The sequence below is a fragment of the Eulemur rufifrons genome, chromosome 20, assembly GCF_041146395.1.
Source record: "Eulemur rufifrons isolate Redbay chromosome 20, OSU_ERuf_1, whole genome shotgun sequence".
NCBI lineage: Eukaryota > Metazoa > Chordata > Mammalia > Primates > Lemuridae > Eulemur > Eulemur rufifrons.
In genome coordinates this window covers 32708951-32726418 of record NC_091002.1, presented here as the reverse complement: position 1 = coordinate 32726418, position 17468 = coordinate 32708951, and the positions used below count along the sequence as shown (strand labels likewise).

At 40.5% G+C, this 17468-nt stretch overlaps 1 protein-coding gene across 1 annotated transcript in view; it reads left to right on the top strand.

The window, feature by feature from the left end:
* The window catches only part of PAK5 (p21 (RAC1) activated kinase 5), a 248104-nt gene that overhangs the window by 206688 nt on the left and 23948 nt on the right, over nucleotides 1–17468 (top strand). Inside the window, exon 4 of the mRNA XM_069495955.1 lies at nucleotides 6665–7450. Coding sequence (XP_069352056.1) covers nucleotides 6665–7450 — 786 coding nt within the window. The remainder of the gene's footprint in view (nucleotides 1–6664; nucleotides 7451–17468) is intronic.

Here is a 17468-nt window from a genome sequence, read left to right as displayed (position 1 = left end):
CTAAAGCATAAAGTACCCTTAATCTCCCCACCAAGAGATGACCACTGTCAATATTTTACTATATTTCTATTTTTTTCCATGCTTATCTTTTGGTTTAAATCTTTTTTTATTGAATAATATAATATTAATAATTTTGTGATGTGTCAAATAGTAAATCAAACAATTTTCATGCATAGGGAATATAAAAAAGCTAGAAAATTCTGCAAATCTATCATCTCCTACATAGACATGTAAATAGTACTCGTGACTTATACTAGGCAATCGCCGTAGAATTGGCAATAAGGAACAGTCAGTGATGTCCTTGCTTAGAATACTGGAGGAACAGATGCAGTTTAAATCTTGAAAGCCTAATTTTGTTAATTTTTCTGACTCATATATTGCATTTTTAAGAAAGGTACCAATAGAACACAGATTGTAATTTGAAAGTATTCCATCTTTCAGATCTAATAAGGAGTATTTATATAACAATTATAATTTTTTTGAAATACATCTGTTCAAATTCAAAAAATGTTACTAACTGTAGTTTTTTAAAGTCTGTTACATCAATTATTCTATTTCTTCCAGCATGTAAAGCTGAGATCTATTTCTTCTATCTGTTGCTTATAGCTTCCTTTGTTTCCTAAATTTTTATCAACCTAATTTAACAGTAATTTTTTCTAAAAATTAGTTAAATAACTACTGTTTATTAGTACTTTTTATATGCCAGAAATCATACCAACTTTTTTGCACATATTACTTCATTAAATCATAACATTAACCCTATGAGGTAAGAATTTATTCTTGCTATTTTATGGGTTAAGAAACAATGGTTTAAAAAGGTTAAGTAACTTGCCTAATATCACCATAGCTCATAAGTACTATATAAGCCTAAGATTCAAAACAATGATAATAAATACTTCATTGTTTTTTATTCAATGGGTAGTCTTTATCTTCTCTAAAATAACATTTAGCTCATAGCAATATTTCTCCTTCTATAGAAACATATATTAATAGAATTATGTTTCTTGAGTTTCCTGCTGTAAATTTGCATGTAGACTGAACATACTTCTCTGATGTGTAGTGACAAATACATGGAAACAGCAGACTTCCCGGTTTTGAGGCCACAGATTAATCTGTATGCTCAAATAGCGACCCTCTAATCTCCCACAGAAATCTGAATGAACAAACTTAGGGGACAAAAGAAAAATCTATGAAATAGTTGTTTATTATAGTTTGGTTTTTAATTAGCCAAATGGAAGACATTTATAGCACAATTAGTGAGAGTAAAGGCTCTCTCTAACAGTCTTCATTATGTTATTCTTGGTCATTTAGAAATATTTATAGATAGTATGGACATAGACCCATAGATGTATAGATATTGTAGATATCTATCTATATCTAATATCTAAACATCTATCCATTTACATATTTTAGAATGCATGAATAGATGGATGATGGATAGATAGATGCCTCTTTTTGACAGCTAAATTCCTTTTTTCACTATTTCCCAGAAATAAAGTGAGTTAGTTTCAACTCTGCCCCATGAACTCATTAATGAAATTAGAAGGGTTTTAGTGGGAAAACAGGGAGATTTACAGGACCCAGAACTTTCAAAGGAGGTATTCAATTCAATAATTTTCTTATCTCAAAGGAATCACACAGGGAAGATTTTTTTTTTTTCTTCCTTCCAAATATCTGTGTTCTGGTAGCGAACTTCCAAGAACAACAGTCTAGCCCTCATCATGGCCATTTATTAACTTGCTGAAGAAGAACTAATAGTTTTTCTGGATGTAAATTCAGGAGGGCAAATGATTGAGATGCCAATTTGATATGAGCAGAGAACCTTTTCTTCTGTAATCACAATGTCATCATGGCCCCAGAAACATTCTGATCATCTCTGAGTTTCAATCTTTCAGGAAGTGATGAACTGATGATTACCTCCCTCCGATTATATCTGTTATTTCCTCCTCCACCTGGCTCATAATTCTCCTCTTCCAGAAAACTTTCCTATATTTTTAGCTGCTGCTTCTCTGATCATTTCTTTACTCTATAGTCTTCATGTTTTACCTAGTCTTCATTCTCAATTCATTTCATATTTACACATTTCTGCCCACCTGAAGGCAGTATGTTCATTGAGGGTATTAGCATATTTTATTAATAAAACTACTTTGTAGCCCTTCCCTCCATCTTCCTCTATGATTCTAGGGTAAGGGGATCACTGAATGTCATCGAGTGATATTGTTCTTACAAACTGGAGAAGAGGTAATGTAAAAAAATGAAACTAAATCATATACGAGTGTATAGTGAACCTAGAATTATCCATATTTTGTACATTCAACAACTCATTGCTGGGAGTGGAATGTACAATAGAAATATGCACATCAATGACTGATAAGATGACCAATTTGATGAGTTGTGGTGTGACACACCAAGTCTTTGCATTGCCAACTGGTGCTATTTTGTTTAGCTCAAAAGAGGCTACAGAGTACGACAAAAAGATGGCTAGACTGGGAGAAGGAGGACTTGGGTTCAAATCCGAGGTCTGTTACATATCAATTGGCAAAGCCAACTCTAAGTTTTCACTCATCTAAGTGATCTAGATGATCTTTTAGGTTCTTTCCAATGTTAAGATGCTGGAAAGGATACTGTGGTACTAGAGTTGAATATTTCATCTATTCGGAGAATGGGAATGGTGGGAGGCAGAAAAGAAAGATTCATTGAAATATTGTTTAAGATGGATGATAGAATTTAGAGAAGTAATTTTTTTCTAGGCTATAGAACCAAAGATAACATTGAATATAAAAAATATAATGTAGTTAACTACTATCTGTCAACTTCAAAGAAAATCTGGTAAGAATTTTGCTAAAGGATTATCCAAGTAAATCCAGTAATTCGGGAGGCACTTGAAGACCTTGGTATACCTTACAGTTGTTATTCATGTGGCGTATCAGTCAACACAGTTGCCTGGGATTAAGCATACCAGGAAGCTACTTTTGGGGGGACCATGAATTCCCAATAACATTTTATTTGAGTAATTTGTTCATAAAAAGAGAGAGTAGGAATGTGCAAGAGTATAATTGCTGTCCAGAATGCTGGCTAAAAGACTTTTAGTTGATACACTGTGATGTAAACAAACTGCTACTATTTTCTTAAAAATCTGTGCAAAACCTTATTGAATAGAAGAGGCGGCCAAGAGTTTAAATCAACAGGAGGTGGCAGGACATACGTCTAAGAGGGCTTGAAAAGCATCCTGAGCAAATAGAGAAGCGGTAAACAGAGAAATGACATACAACTGAAATAAGCTAGGAAGATACTCAAACAGACTTGATATTTTTGAAGCTGGGTGATTAGCATTCATAGTTAATGCATTAGAAGATGTCCATTTCATCCTTTCTACTTTCAAGGCAGCTCACCCTTCCCTATTCATAGATATTGTTTCTCCCAAGTTAATCTCTGGGGTAGGCATGGATGCTATTGCTCTGAGGAAAGGTCCCTCAGAGGGGCACCTTATAATTCTCTCTCTGGGAGATGCTCCAATAGAACAGCACCTACTTTGGCACTCAATCAATCAATTTATGTACCACAGTCTCCAATAATGGTGTCATTCCCTACAATGGAATAAAAAAGGAATAGGGAAAAAGGGGGGAGATAGGCTATTAATTCATGAAACAACCTGGATGAACATTAAATGTATTTTGCTAAGTGACAGAAGCCAAACTGAAAGGCTCCAGACTATATGATTCTATCCATATTATATTCTGGAAAAGGCACAACTATAAGAATAGAAAACAGATCATTGGTAACAAGGGTTTGGGGAGAGGATAGTGTTTGACTAGGGGGAGCTCAGGAATTTTTTTTCGTGGTGCTGGAACTAATCTGTATGGCACTATAATGATGAATACATGATGCTTTGAGTTTGCCAATACCCATAGAACTTTGTAGAATGCAGAGTGAACTAATGTATGCGGTTTCAAAAAACAAAATACCAGCCAGAAAAATCAGAGGATCCCAGGATAGAATGAAGACTGAGAAAAGAATCCAACAATTACACATGTCTGACATAACCTCATTGACAGGGGCACAGAAAAAAAGGATATTAACCTCAGTAACTTTGGAAAAAAGTGCTTTGAATGGAAACTGTGACACTAAAGTCAAAAAGAACTGGACGTAAACATTGTACTCTAGTTGCTAAAGCTGTTTCCCATGGTAGAGTGAGTTAGTAATTCTGAAACTTCTGTACAATTATATAGGGACTGAATAAGTGAATGAATGGCAGCTGGTAGAATTCAAGTTTTTTACTGTTAGAGAAGAAAATTACAAATAAGTAAGGAAAAAGCTAGGTTAGATTCAGAGACATCACTATGAATCCATGTTTAGCTTAATATAGATACAGATGGATAGATACAATTATAGTCACGTACATATACATAGATTAGTATACAAACACATATTTCCAAGCTCTGTTCACTTAGAAAGCCTGGAAGTGATGACACCCAGTAGCAATGAGTATACCCAGGACCCAGATTTTCATTTCTAATAACCATTCTCCAATAAAAGGAACCAGGACTCCTTGGAAAAATGGACGATTTGAGGGCAGGGGCAGGGAAAATACAAGATGAGCCCAGAGCTTCTTGTAGTGACAGAAAGTAAGGAACTACTCAAAAAATAAAAGGGGGATTATCAAAGGGACAGACACAGTAGCCACCCTGAAAGAACTCTTAATGACAAAAGCCAGAACCATTTGAGCAACAAAGCAAATAACACAGTGTTGGATTATAAATAACCCAGAGTATAAAATAAATACCCTTGAGTCCATCCATGCTGATATAAATAAATGATTGAATAAATAGATAAATTGGGGAAAATAAGCAGGTCTCCTGTGCAGAAAAATTCCAAATAGTTTATGTAAATACCCTCCATACCCAAAGGGGTAGAGCTTAATTCCCCACCCCTTGAGTATGGGCTACATTTAGTGACTTGCTTCTAAAAAATACAATATATGGAACGGGGGGATTACAGAGGGGAGTGTAACTTTACTGTGTTAAGAAACCTGGCAAATATTACCTCACCCAGGTAATCAAGGTCACTCTCATCAGTGGTAAGTCATTTTGATGATATGTACCCTGGATATCAGGTGATGAAATTGCTACCTTACTCTGTGGTATTCCTCCTCAAAACCAATAGCCCCAATGTAACCATGAGAAAAACATCAGACAAATCCAATTCAGAGACATTCTACAAAATACCTGACCAGTACTCCTCAAAACTGCCAAGGTCATCAAAAACAAAGAAAGGTCTGAGAAACAGTCACAGACCAGAGGAGACTCGGGAGACAAGACAACTAAACATAATGAGTGGTCCCGGATGGGATCCTGGAACCCTAGGAGAAAACTAATGAAATCCACATAAATGTGGAGTTTCATTATTAATAGTGCAAGACATTAATAATAGGAAAAAATGGATGAGGGTCTATGAGAACTCTCTGTACTCTCTTTGCAACTTTTCTATTGCTCTAAAACTACTCTAAAATAAAAAGTTTATTTAAAAGAATCTAGACCAGGGACTGTTTGGGAGGAAGAAAACAAAACCTTGTCTTTCACTATGGATAGTTTTAGAAGCACTGATCTATAAAACCTAAGCTGCAGGACAACTTAGACTTCTTCCTCCAGTTTGAAATCTTCTATTGTACTAACTGAGATGGTTTGGAACTCCTTGCTACTTGCTCAGAGGTATTTTTCTCTTAAAATCCTGGAAGTCTGAAGTCACAACACTTTGTTCTTTGTTCTTTCATCCACCCCCATCATATTTTGCTGCAAACCTTGTCATTGTCAAGGCACAGCTGACAGGCTTTCTAAGTGGTTTGCAATGTCTTTCAGTTCCTGGTATTCGGGTGTTATTTAGGTTCACTGAAGGGAACAATTTGTCCCTAAGATCCAGGTACAGCCACACATCATTACTAAGCCATCCAAAATTCAGCAATGATGACACATAGAAGTGTGGCCAGAGCAAACAGTACAGTTGTACACTTAATAAGAAAATCACATTTGATTATAAATTAAATCACACAAGTAATCTTCATGCCGTTCCTTATTTACAGTTTCAGAAAGTGCCTTCCTTTTCTATAAAATCTCATGACCTCAATTATTATGTGCCTTCCTTAAAAGGGTAAAAAGAAATGTATACCCATTTCTAGCTCTGTTAATATTCAAGTGACAATGCTTAGTGGTTTTGCAAATCATCTGAATAACGAATGTAAAAAAATAATAAATATGCTTTTTATAACCAAACAGTTATAGACTGTTAAATTATAATTGTCAGCTCATTGCTGGATGGTCAGGGTTTATGATTTAGGTGGAAGAACAGAGGGAGGGGGTTTGTCCATAAACTGGTAAATAAAACAGTGATAGCCTATAGAGTGTTCTAATTGGCTTTTGATGATTCATTGATCTCTCTATTAGGACAGATAAAGGCAAATTCGCAATTTGAGATTATTGGTTAATATTTGATTTATTTCACCATTGAAATAAATCAAGAATTTTTTTGTGATTTTTTTTTTTTAATGAAATGTGCCTGGAGTCTTATTTTCTTCTGTGGTTTAAATTGGATGGAGTGGAGGTGGGATTCCTCCATCAATCTAAACACATGAAATGTTTTCTTTAAACATTATTCCCTTTGTTATTCCCAGACAATCGTTAGAGGAAACAAACCCTGCAAGGAAACGTCCATCAACGGCCTGTTGGAGGATTTCGACAACATCTCTGTGACCCGCTCCAACTCCCTAAGGAAAGAAAGCCCCCCAACCCCAGATCAGGGAGCCTCCAGCCATGGGCCCGGCCATTCGGAAGAAAACGGCTTCATCACCTTCTCACAGTATTCCAGCGAATCTGACACTACCACTGACTACACGGCCGAGAAGTACAGAGAAAAGAGTCTCTATGGAGATGATTTGGATCTGTATTATAAAGGCAGCCACGCGACCAAGCAAAATGGGCACTTCGTGAAAATGAAACATGGCGAGGCCTACTATTCTGATATGAAGCCTTTGAAATCCGATCTTGCCAGGTTTCCTGTCGATTATCACACGCACTTGGACTCGCTGAGCAAACCAGGTGAATATGGCGACCTCAAGTGGGGATATCAGAGAGCCTCAAGTAGCTCCCCTCTGGATTATCCATTCCAATTCACGCCTTCTAGAACTGCAGGGACCAGCGGGTGCTCCAAGGAGAGTCTGGCATACAGCGAAAGCGAATGGGGACCCAGCCTGGATGACTATGACAGGAGGCCGAAGTCATCATATCTGAATCAGATGAGCCCTCAGCCGGCCATGCGCCAGAGGTCCAGGTCAGGCTCGGGGCTCCAGGAACCAACAATGCCATTCGGAGCAAGTGCATTTAAAACCCATCCCCAAGGACACTCGTACAACTCCTACACCTATCCTCGCTTGTCCGAGCCCACAATGTGCATTCCAAAGGTAACGTTCCCTGCCTCCCTTCCCTCAGGTGTGCAAGAGCCTCCACACAGGTGGGGCTAGCACGACCTTCTTATACAGTCAGATGCTAGAGTGCTTGCTTGCCTTTTAAGTGAGAGTCGGTATCAAAGTCTCACCTTATTTCTACCCATGAGCCCCAAGGGCAGAGGGTTTAGGATGAGGCACATAGGTTCATTAAAATCAAAGTCTGTCTTTTGGGACCTCCTACAAGGTTTCTCATTAAAAGGCAAAGAATATTTTATTGAAAGATATTCTGATATATTAATGATAAATATGTGATCATATTTTACCAAGTTCTCTGTTAAGAAGTATACAATTTTAGACCATTAAATGGAATGCAACAGTGGTTCCTGCATTCTGGCAAAGTTTACCTGGACCTGCTAAAAAGGAAAAAAGGTCAGGATAACATGGTAAGTTTTTAGTAAAGCTAATTTTATTCAACTCAAGGGATGGTCCTTCATTTTGACAGAATGTTCTTTCTACTATTTTTGTTTAGAACTATCAATTTTTGTATGAAATTTTGGGATAAAAGATACTAGCAAGTTGCTGGAGCTTTTTGGTATACTTTTTATTTTGTTTGGTTTGTAATTTCTCTCTTGTTAAAACAATTTTTTTTTAATGTTAGCTGCTGGAAATTTGCTTTGAAATTTGACTAGTCCATGATATCCCAAAGTTTGGAAACTACTGCTGTAGAAGTTACTGATCCTAAAAGCAGAGACTTTTCCATGAGGTTCTAAGCCCCTTTGGAAAATACCTTAGAGAGTTTGCAAGTGTTTTGTTTTGTTTTGTTTTCCATGATATGTTAGAAATGTTTTTGCTACCTCACTTGCACAGCAAAAGTGAAGATGGAGACTTAGGTGGGATAGACCATGGATTCTATAGAGGTCTCAAACCAGTTGAGAGGGATGTGACTTCTAACAGGGCAGTCACATCCATCTGTACCAAACACTGTCTTCCCAATAGCTTAATGGGCAGCGCAGCAAACTCTGGTAGGCAAGCCTGCCTGTGCTCAACTGCTGTATTGATTATAGGTAGTTGGTATTTTTCCTTTGCTTATTATTTCTCATAAACCTAAGCCAAGATGTTGAAGAGAAGCCATTTGGGGACATCCTGGGAGTTATTTAAGCCAGACTTTAGAAAAAACAAAAATGCTGTCACTTTAGGTCCCAAGATATAAAATTAAAAACAAATCCTGAGAAATAAAGAACTGAGATAGGCTTCTCCAGTTAAAAGTCAAATAATGGCAAAGTCTTTCATTTCATAGTGTTAATAATGTATTTGAACACCCACGATCAGGGTATCATGACTGCCTTCATTTCCTGTGTTCTTGCCAGGGAGATTGCTGGAAAGAGATCTAATTAACCACAAGCAAAAACCATATGGAGTCATACACATGTACCATGATATATGAGATAGCATCTTCCATTTCCTGTGCACTTCACTCTCTGTGAAGACCATAATAGTGGGAAGCCCTTCATAGTTCTAGAATGACATAAGCAAATTAACATGTTCCATAGCTGAATCAAGTTATATCCTCAGGCTTTGAACATTGTTGGTCTTTTTTTATCTAGTAGTAAAGAATATGATGTTGTGTGTGTGTCTATTTGAACACTTGTATTAAAGAGCTGTTTTTGGTCATAGTAATAGAGAGAATGTTCCAGGGGCTGCCACCTTTCAGCCCTGGAGCCATATTTGGTCCATGGACATGTTTGGCCAACCCAATATTCAATTCTAACATCCAGAGAATTCAAGAGATTTCACTCAGAGCTCTCAATTTCTGGGGTTTCAGGCTTCTCTGAAAAAAAAAAAAAAAAACAATGCAATGATATTCCTGGGTCCACATTTTCATATAGAATGGAGAATAGAATTGGCTGGAGGTGAATGAAGGCTAATGTCCTGTGAGCAGGGACATGGGATCACCAGTTTGGCACAGCCCTGCCTAGGCTACTTCATTCATTTTTACCACCAGCCTAATCTTTAGAGCCTTTTGGGATTTAATATCACCACTAGCAATGCCTGTGCACCCATTTCCCAGGAGGGGAAACCGAGGTGCAGAGTCACGTGGCACACTTAAGGTTTCATGGTTAGTTGGTTGCAAAGCAAAGACAAGAATCCAAGCCTAGTGTTTCTCTCAGTTCATTACTTTCCTATTCTGTGGGCATATGTTATTTCAGGGGTTCAGCTGCATTTGCCAATAAAACCTGTGAGAAGTCTCAGTGGCCACTAGAACTTTAGGGTACGTGGAGGAAGAGAAAGAAGGAAGGCGGGAGGGAGGGGGTAATTTGTCTTATTCCTTGCAGTTTCCCTCTTGCTACAGACTTCCAAATATAAGGCAAAGCAGACCTTCCCTAAAATCTAGCCTTGTCAACCCCCAAAACAACACAGAGACTATTGCGACTCAGCCCTTATCATCAGGACTCCAAAGACAGGAAACTCGTGAGAAATTCATGAGCAGGTTTTGTGTGAGGGCAGGAGGTGGGAGGCGTGTTAGTAATTAAAACATTGAGTTGATTAAAAATATAACATCTCTCTGAAAAGACTTAGGTGCCTGTGTCTTTAGAATCGTACTCTTAAAAATCTACCAATCACATTTGGATTTCCAGCTGAGGGAAGAAATAGCGGATCACGACTCAGATAATTTGGCTTTGTCTTGAGGAAAATCCTAGAGGAGGGTGGGTGACGTTCACATCTCTGATTCTAAGAGAAAGCACGAAACTTGTGTCCGTCTCCAGATGGAGCAAGAATGAGGAGGGTGTGTGTGTGTGTGTGTGTGTGTGTGGTGTGTATGTGTGTGGCACCAGTTTTACATTTGGGTATAAAGAAAAAAGAATACTAATGTTATCTATCCCACAGTGAAAAGCTCCTCCAGTGTTATCTACCTACCTAATTTTCCTGTTAGCATGACAGGAATCAAGAATGTTATGAGATCTGTTGATCTTGCATCCATTCTCTACTTTTAAATGTTTTCTTCTGGGGCTGAGCAGATGCAACCTTGAGGGTGGGGAGGAGATCAAGCCAAACAAAACCGTATAGCACCGTTCCTACCCCAGAACTGTAAAAACTGCCAGATGTGGAGAGACAATGCTTTCCGCCCTCCCCTGCAGATAAGTCTGCCTTCCAGGGAGGGAAACTGGCTGGAGATATTGTCACCATGTATTTGGTTTTGCTCATTCCGAGGCGCTCCCGGGACCAGGCAGCTGCCTGTTCGTGTGTCTTGGTCTGAGCCCGGCACGTCCATTCCTTGCTCTGGCTGCAACCGCTGGGAAGCCCCAGCATAGCAGTCCTGCCAATTCATTAAGCGCTTGCTGTGTGCCAGATACACGCCTTGTCTTGTTGAGCCTCGCAGACCTGTAAGGCGGGAATTCTTGCCACCTTCATACAGATGAAGAAACTGAGGTTTTGAGAGGTTTAATAACAGCCTGTTCAGGCAACTCACAACAGAGCCAGGATCCAACTCCTGGGGCTTAACCCTTTCACCAGACATTGCGTACATCTCCACGCATGGCACAGGGGCAGCCTCTGAGGGTGCAAAGCCTGCAACCTGCCTTATTGCAAGCTCCTTTTAATACCTGAAGCAGTGAAGTTACATTAGCAATAAATAAATTAATTAGCAATTAGTTCAGCACTTAAGTGGCATCATAATGTTTCACTCTATAGCAGTGAATCTTTATAGACTTCCCTAAGTTTATGAAGTCAAATGGCTAAGCCAGGACTCAAAACTAGGTCCCTCTGACTCCAAAGTCTATTTGTTTTGAAATATTCCCATTTCCACAGATGAAAATCCAGGGGCAAACATGTGGACACGAGGTCTCTGGGCCCAGACACACATGCCGCAGGCAGCCCTCACCTTGCTGCTCACTCTATAGTCTCAACCTTGACACTGTCAACATTTTGGACCTGGTAATTCTTTGTTGTAGGGGGCTGTCCTGTACATCATCAGATATTTAGCAGTGTCCCTTACCTGTACCTACTAGATGCCCATAGTGTCCCTTCCTCACTTGTTAACAACCAAAAGATATTGCCAAATGTCCATGGGGCAGGGGAGGGCAAACTTGGCCCCAGTGGAGAACCATTGTTTTATAGCTACCATTTATGAAGCACATATTGGCAGTTAAGGCTGCAGATTTTGGAGATAAACTGGCTGGGTTTGAGTCTTGATGTTGCCACTTAACTAACCGGGTTGACAAGTTGCTTAACTGTGCTTCCACTTCTTTATCTGTAAAATGGGGGTAAAGGGTCCCTGCCTCATCATGCTATATGAAAGTTAGGTTAATAAATTAGAACAGCCTTTTTTATTTTTTACTTTTTTTTGAGACAGGATCTCTCTCTGTCACCCAGGCTGGAGTATAGTGGCATGATCATAGCTCACTGCAGCCTAAAACTCTTAGACTCAAGCAATCCTCTCACCTAGCCTCCTGAGTAGCTGGGACTACAGGCACATGCCACCACACCTGGCTAATTTTTCTTATTTTTTGTAGAGATGGGGTCTCCCTATGTTGCCCAGGCTAGTCTCAAACTCCTGGCCTCAAGCAATCCTCCTGCCCACCCTAATTATTAATACACGTAGTCTACACATCAGTCTTGTGTAGCATGTAGACAGATGGTGGCTATGATGTGAGGGTTACTATTTTGCAAGCACTCTGTTGAGCACTTTGCAAGCATTACCCAATTTAGTCCTCACACAACAATTCCAGAGGAAGTCAGGATCATCTCCCTTTGAGAGCTGAGGTAGCTGAGGCTCCAAGAGGCTAAATCTTTATGGGCTTCCTCAAGTTTATACAGGCAAATGACCAAGCCAGGATTCAAAACTTAGATCCCTCTGACTCCAAAGTCTATATGTTTCAGAATTTTCCCATTTCCACAGAAAAAATCAGGGATAAAAAGGTGGATGTGAGGTCTCCAGGCCTAGACACACGTGCTGCAGGCAGCCCTCCCCTTGCTGGTGAAGACTGGGTGATGACTCGGGTGGATTTGAAGTGCACGGGGAATGCTGTTTATTCTCTCTGTTCTTGGTAGGATGGAATTCTTGAGAAGTTCGTTAGTGTCACCCAGACTGTGAATTGTGGATAAAACCTGAACCATGGGCTGGAAAGGAAGCAATAGGTATAGGAATCACTAAGACTCTCTTAGGCACTTATTCTACCTTGGGTGATTGCCGTGTTTGATTTTTTTTTTTTAAAGATAATCCATATTTGTTTTCTCACCCATTACAGAAGAGCACAAGTTCTAGAATGAGATTCGAGTATTTACTGGCTGTGTGATCTTATCTGTGCTTGGGTTCCTCATCTGTAGAGTGTGTCAGCACCTTCTTTAGTCTTGGCTTGAGGATTAAATAAGATTAATGAACATAAAGATGTCAGCACATGGAAAGCACTCAGTGTTAGCCCTTATCTCCAGGAATATCTCTGGTTGGAAAACACGTCACCTTATCTGTTCATACCAGCCATAGGAATGTTCTCTCGGTATCATCTTTTACGAATTTTCAAAATATGGGGACAGGTTCCATCTGACTGCCCTCACAGCCACTCTGTGCTGCCTATAAGTATGACTGTCCTTGCTTTAGAAATGTGTGTTGCAGAAGGCCAGAGCAGCTGCGTGACTTCTTCAAGGTCATGCAAAGCCTCAGCAACTGAGCTGGCCCGAGGACCCCAGTTCTGCCCTAGTGTCTGCTCTCCTCTCTAGACCGAATGAAATTCTCAGACCTCCTGTGGAAGCCAGATGCTAAGTAAGAACCATCATAACTATACATCTCCAAATGACCCCTCCTCTTCACTCCTGCACGCTCTCTGCGCAGAGCAGCAAAAGTGACTAAAGCTGCAGCTCAGGGTGCCCCAAACAGATAGCATAGTAACGGGTTCTGCAAGAATGATGGAGATGAGAAAAGGATGGCACAATTCCCCAGACCTTCCTCCTGGGGTCAAGAGTGCCATGGCTTTTCACTGCTTAGCTATCACTTTGCTTTCTCTGGAAGGAAAAAGCACTTGGACCAGTGGGCCAGTCTTCCTGCATCCATAATTTAATGACTCACTGTTCTTTGTGGCATGCCCACATTCAGCCATGGCTCCCGGAACAAACAACAACTTCTTTTCTATTTAGGGCCCCAGCAGAGCACCTTTCAGGGGTCCATCAGGGGCCCGAAGGGTTATGAAATGACAATGCTAGTGAAACCTGGTGGCTGCACCAAAAATCTAAGAGAGAAGTACTTAATCACTTAATATAATACTAAGTATTATTGCCTTGAGATTTGCTTTCTTTGCCTATAGATTCCTAGAGGATGTTCATTAAGGCTCATAAAACTTCCAAAGAGGTGATTCAGTGCAGTATCTCTAACATCTGTCCCTTCTGATGGAGACTTTAGGTGTCTTTTGCATATGAATGGACACATCTTCCCATGAATGCTCTTGTCGTTCAAAATAAATTGTATTTTGGTCATTAGGAGGGGGTTTTCCCATTACCAAATTAGAAACAAAATGAATCTAACCTGGCATGCTCTGTCCCCAGCTCTCTCTGAGACCCTGACACATTTGAGCAATATTCTGAGGCACTGAGCCAATCCCCAAAGGCACAGAAACCCTCCACGTCGCTGCAGGCGGTGACGGATTGCAGGTCAGAATAATCTGCTCTGTCTCACTGCTCTTGAATACGGGATACATTCTTCCAAGTTTGGAGCAGCAACTGTGGGGGGTTAATTAGATATGCCAATTCAGAGGTGAAGAAAGAGCCTGAAATACCCGTATGCTTGAGCTTGTGTGTTGCAGATTTATTCATTTCTTCATTTAACTAGGCTCTGCCTATTTGTAGAGGTCACGAGCTGCATGTCTGAACTCTCTCAGTGTGCATTTGCCATGTATTTCATAAGGCAGGGAAGTACATGCCTCTTCCAATTTCATGTCACAAGGTATAAGTTCCTACATGCCTAAAAAGGGATCCAGTATAAGAGTGGTGAGAGATTCCCTTGCAAAACACTAAACATGGTAAGTGCCTTTCTGCTCCGAGCAGGTTGGAAATCTGGCAAGTGTGTCCGACCACCCAGAACTTAACCTACGTCCCAAGCCCCCTGTGTCAGGAGACACCTGGATTTTTTGGGTGCCTCTGACCTGCTCACAATCACCACTCATTGGCAGTGGTAATGCATGCTCGCCTCTTTCATGGAAATTGAACGTCAGCTCAAATCATGTGCTTGCGTCCCTTTGTCATCCGTTCAAGGTGAATATGAAATATTTGCTATGAAATAGGGCCACTCCATTTTGTAAATGAAAATAAGTAACTCAAAGAGAACTAACCGTGGTCAGGTACCAGTTGGAGTTTTACCTCAAGCAGGAACAGCAGCAACTGTTTGATTACGATGCATTTCGAGACAGAACAGTTCCCTAACACCCTGCAATCTGGGAAACAGAGTGGAGCTCTCAGGATAGCAACCACCTCAGTGGGAGTACCGGAGGCTGGAAACACAAGAATGGAGACGCACGAGCCCCTCGGCCACGGGCCAGGCTGTCTGCCCCTCATCAGTGGTGTCCCCAGCCCATAGCAGGGAGAATTGGAATTGCAGAGCACAACCAGAGGGCTTACCAGTCACAGGATTTAATGAATCCCATTCCCCTAACTGCCAGTCTCTAAGATGTCCCTGCAGAGAATGGGAGATAGCAGTTGTTTTCCCTTCCCAAAGCCAAGCCTAATCCTGTTATATTTTCCTTTGAGTCAAATCAGGACAATTTAAGATGTCCTTCCCATGCTCAGATAATAGAGGACACTATGATTCACGTTAGAGCAAGCAGCACCCCGTCTGGCTTTGTCACTTTTGAGATGAGCAGTCCCTTTGTTTTATTGTGCCCCACAAAGGTGTATTGGGACATCACACTCAGGCGCTAGAACCGGCCACCGCCCGCTCCCTGTAACTCTCCATCCTTCACGGAACATTCCGCAGTCCTTGTCGTGTGGGCACAGACTCACTCACAGCACAACCACCCCACGCACACACCGGTCCAGCACGATCCAGCCGCGGCCTCCCTGTCATCAGTACAGAAGGCCACGGTGACAAATAGATGCTGCAGCAGGAATTTTTTTTTTTTCCTTCTTTTCTTTCTCCCACCCTCCTTCTCCGAACCTTTTTTTCCAGCCTTGGCATAAAATGGTCAAATGATGTTCTACTGCAGAATTCAATTTCACAGTTCAGTTAGGTCCTTGATTACACTGCCAAATTCAGATTAATGTGCGTTTAACTAACATGGATCAGGGGAGTTCTGGCTGACAGCCAGCTGTAATCGGAGCAATTGATAGCTGTGCGGAGTTTTATGCCCTGTCCACCCCAGCGCACCACTGGTGAAATTGATTGATTAAAAGAATTCATCGCTATAATTATTTATAATTTTGATACATCGCAAGCCCGTGTGTGACCCTATCCTTGGAGATGTTGTGCTCATTGTGGAAGGGTAGTCCAGCCGAGTTGTTAACGGGGAATTATTTATTCTCATCTATAATATAGCTTTATTTTTTTTGCCCTTTTTATTTTTTGGTAGGGTTTGAATAGAGATGCAAAAAAAAAAAAAAAAAAACCCACATTTCTTTAAGAATTAATTTGTATGGTATACTAAAAGGTGGCAGGAAACTAAAAAAACAAGTGTATATTATTAACTATTTCAAAAAGGAGGGAAATCATGACTGTTTGTTCATTCTGTCAGTATTTCTAAAGATTCCCGAAGAGAGAATTCCTTCTCAAAATGTATCCGATTTTCAATGACAGTCAGTGGCCTCCTCGTAACACTGCGGCTAAGCGGTTTGGCAGCCTGGGTGATGATTTGCACAATGACCCATCTAGTCTTCTCTTAATACATCGTGCCAGATGGAAATCCCCCTTAGAATATGCCGACCATGGTCTCATTTCTAGGGAGTTACTCGTTCACAAAATCAAGGACCGTTCTCTTAGGGGGTGGGGGAGGGAGAACGCCTCTGTGGCATCTCTTTGTTTTCTCTCCTACCTAACAGCTGTCCAGCCCTGCTCTGCCCCCGTCCCCTTGCTATCAGGTCTGCGTGGGAAAACTACATGCATAAATCTTTTGGAAATGGTTTGGATCATGCATAATAGGAAATACATTAGATTCACTTTTTAAATATTGTCCCTTTCACTGGTCCGTCCATGAAATCACTGATCATCGTGATTTCACTAAATGATCAGACCCCACATCCCTCTCACAGTACTATAGATAAGCCTGCTCGTAGCGACTCCAAGCCTTCTCCTTTTTTTTTCTTTTTCTAGAAGGTATTTGTGAATCAAATTGTAGAAAAGATTGCACAGTTCACGCTTGGCTCCTTTGCTTGTCTTACATACACAAACAAGTGCATGTAAAACAGCAGGTGTGGACAAATTCATCATCTTTGTTTCACCCACTTCCACATATAGGCGATCATGAGAAAGATAACCTAGAGCAGGATAATTAAATAATTATCCAAGTCCAAGAGCCATGTAAGAGGGCAAAGAGGCCTCTTTGCAGAAGAAAGCTTGGGCTTGCTTTCTTGAAAGAACTTGCAGAAGAGAGCCTGGGTATTGGGTTGTAACTGAATGCAAAGTTCTGCTTTGATCAAAAGAAAAATGAAAATGATGAAATAAATAGATGATCAGCTCATTTTGCTGTGATGACTATTCCTTTTTTTTTTTTTTTTTTTTTTTTTTTTTTTTTTTGTATATTTGGAGCTGATTTCTCTAAGCCAAGACTGTTCAAAACAAAACAAACAAAAACTTAATTTTTCTTCCACCCTCCCCCGGCCCCCAGGCATTAACACTCATCATCCATCATGTTCTGGTCCAATTCTTGCATTTTGCTCCAGGCTGCTCAGACAGCTGGGCCCCAGTGAAACACCCTGACCAGGCTTTATCTCTGTGGTTGTCACTCCCTGCTCCACTCTGTCCGGACCACATCCCTCCTCTCTCATCATTGAATCCTATCTCTGTGAACTTATCAAGAGCCCAAGGGCTGAAATGACTCTGTCTGGATTTGAATCCTAG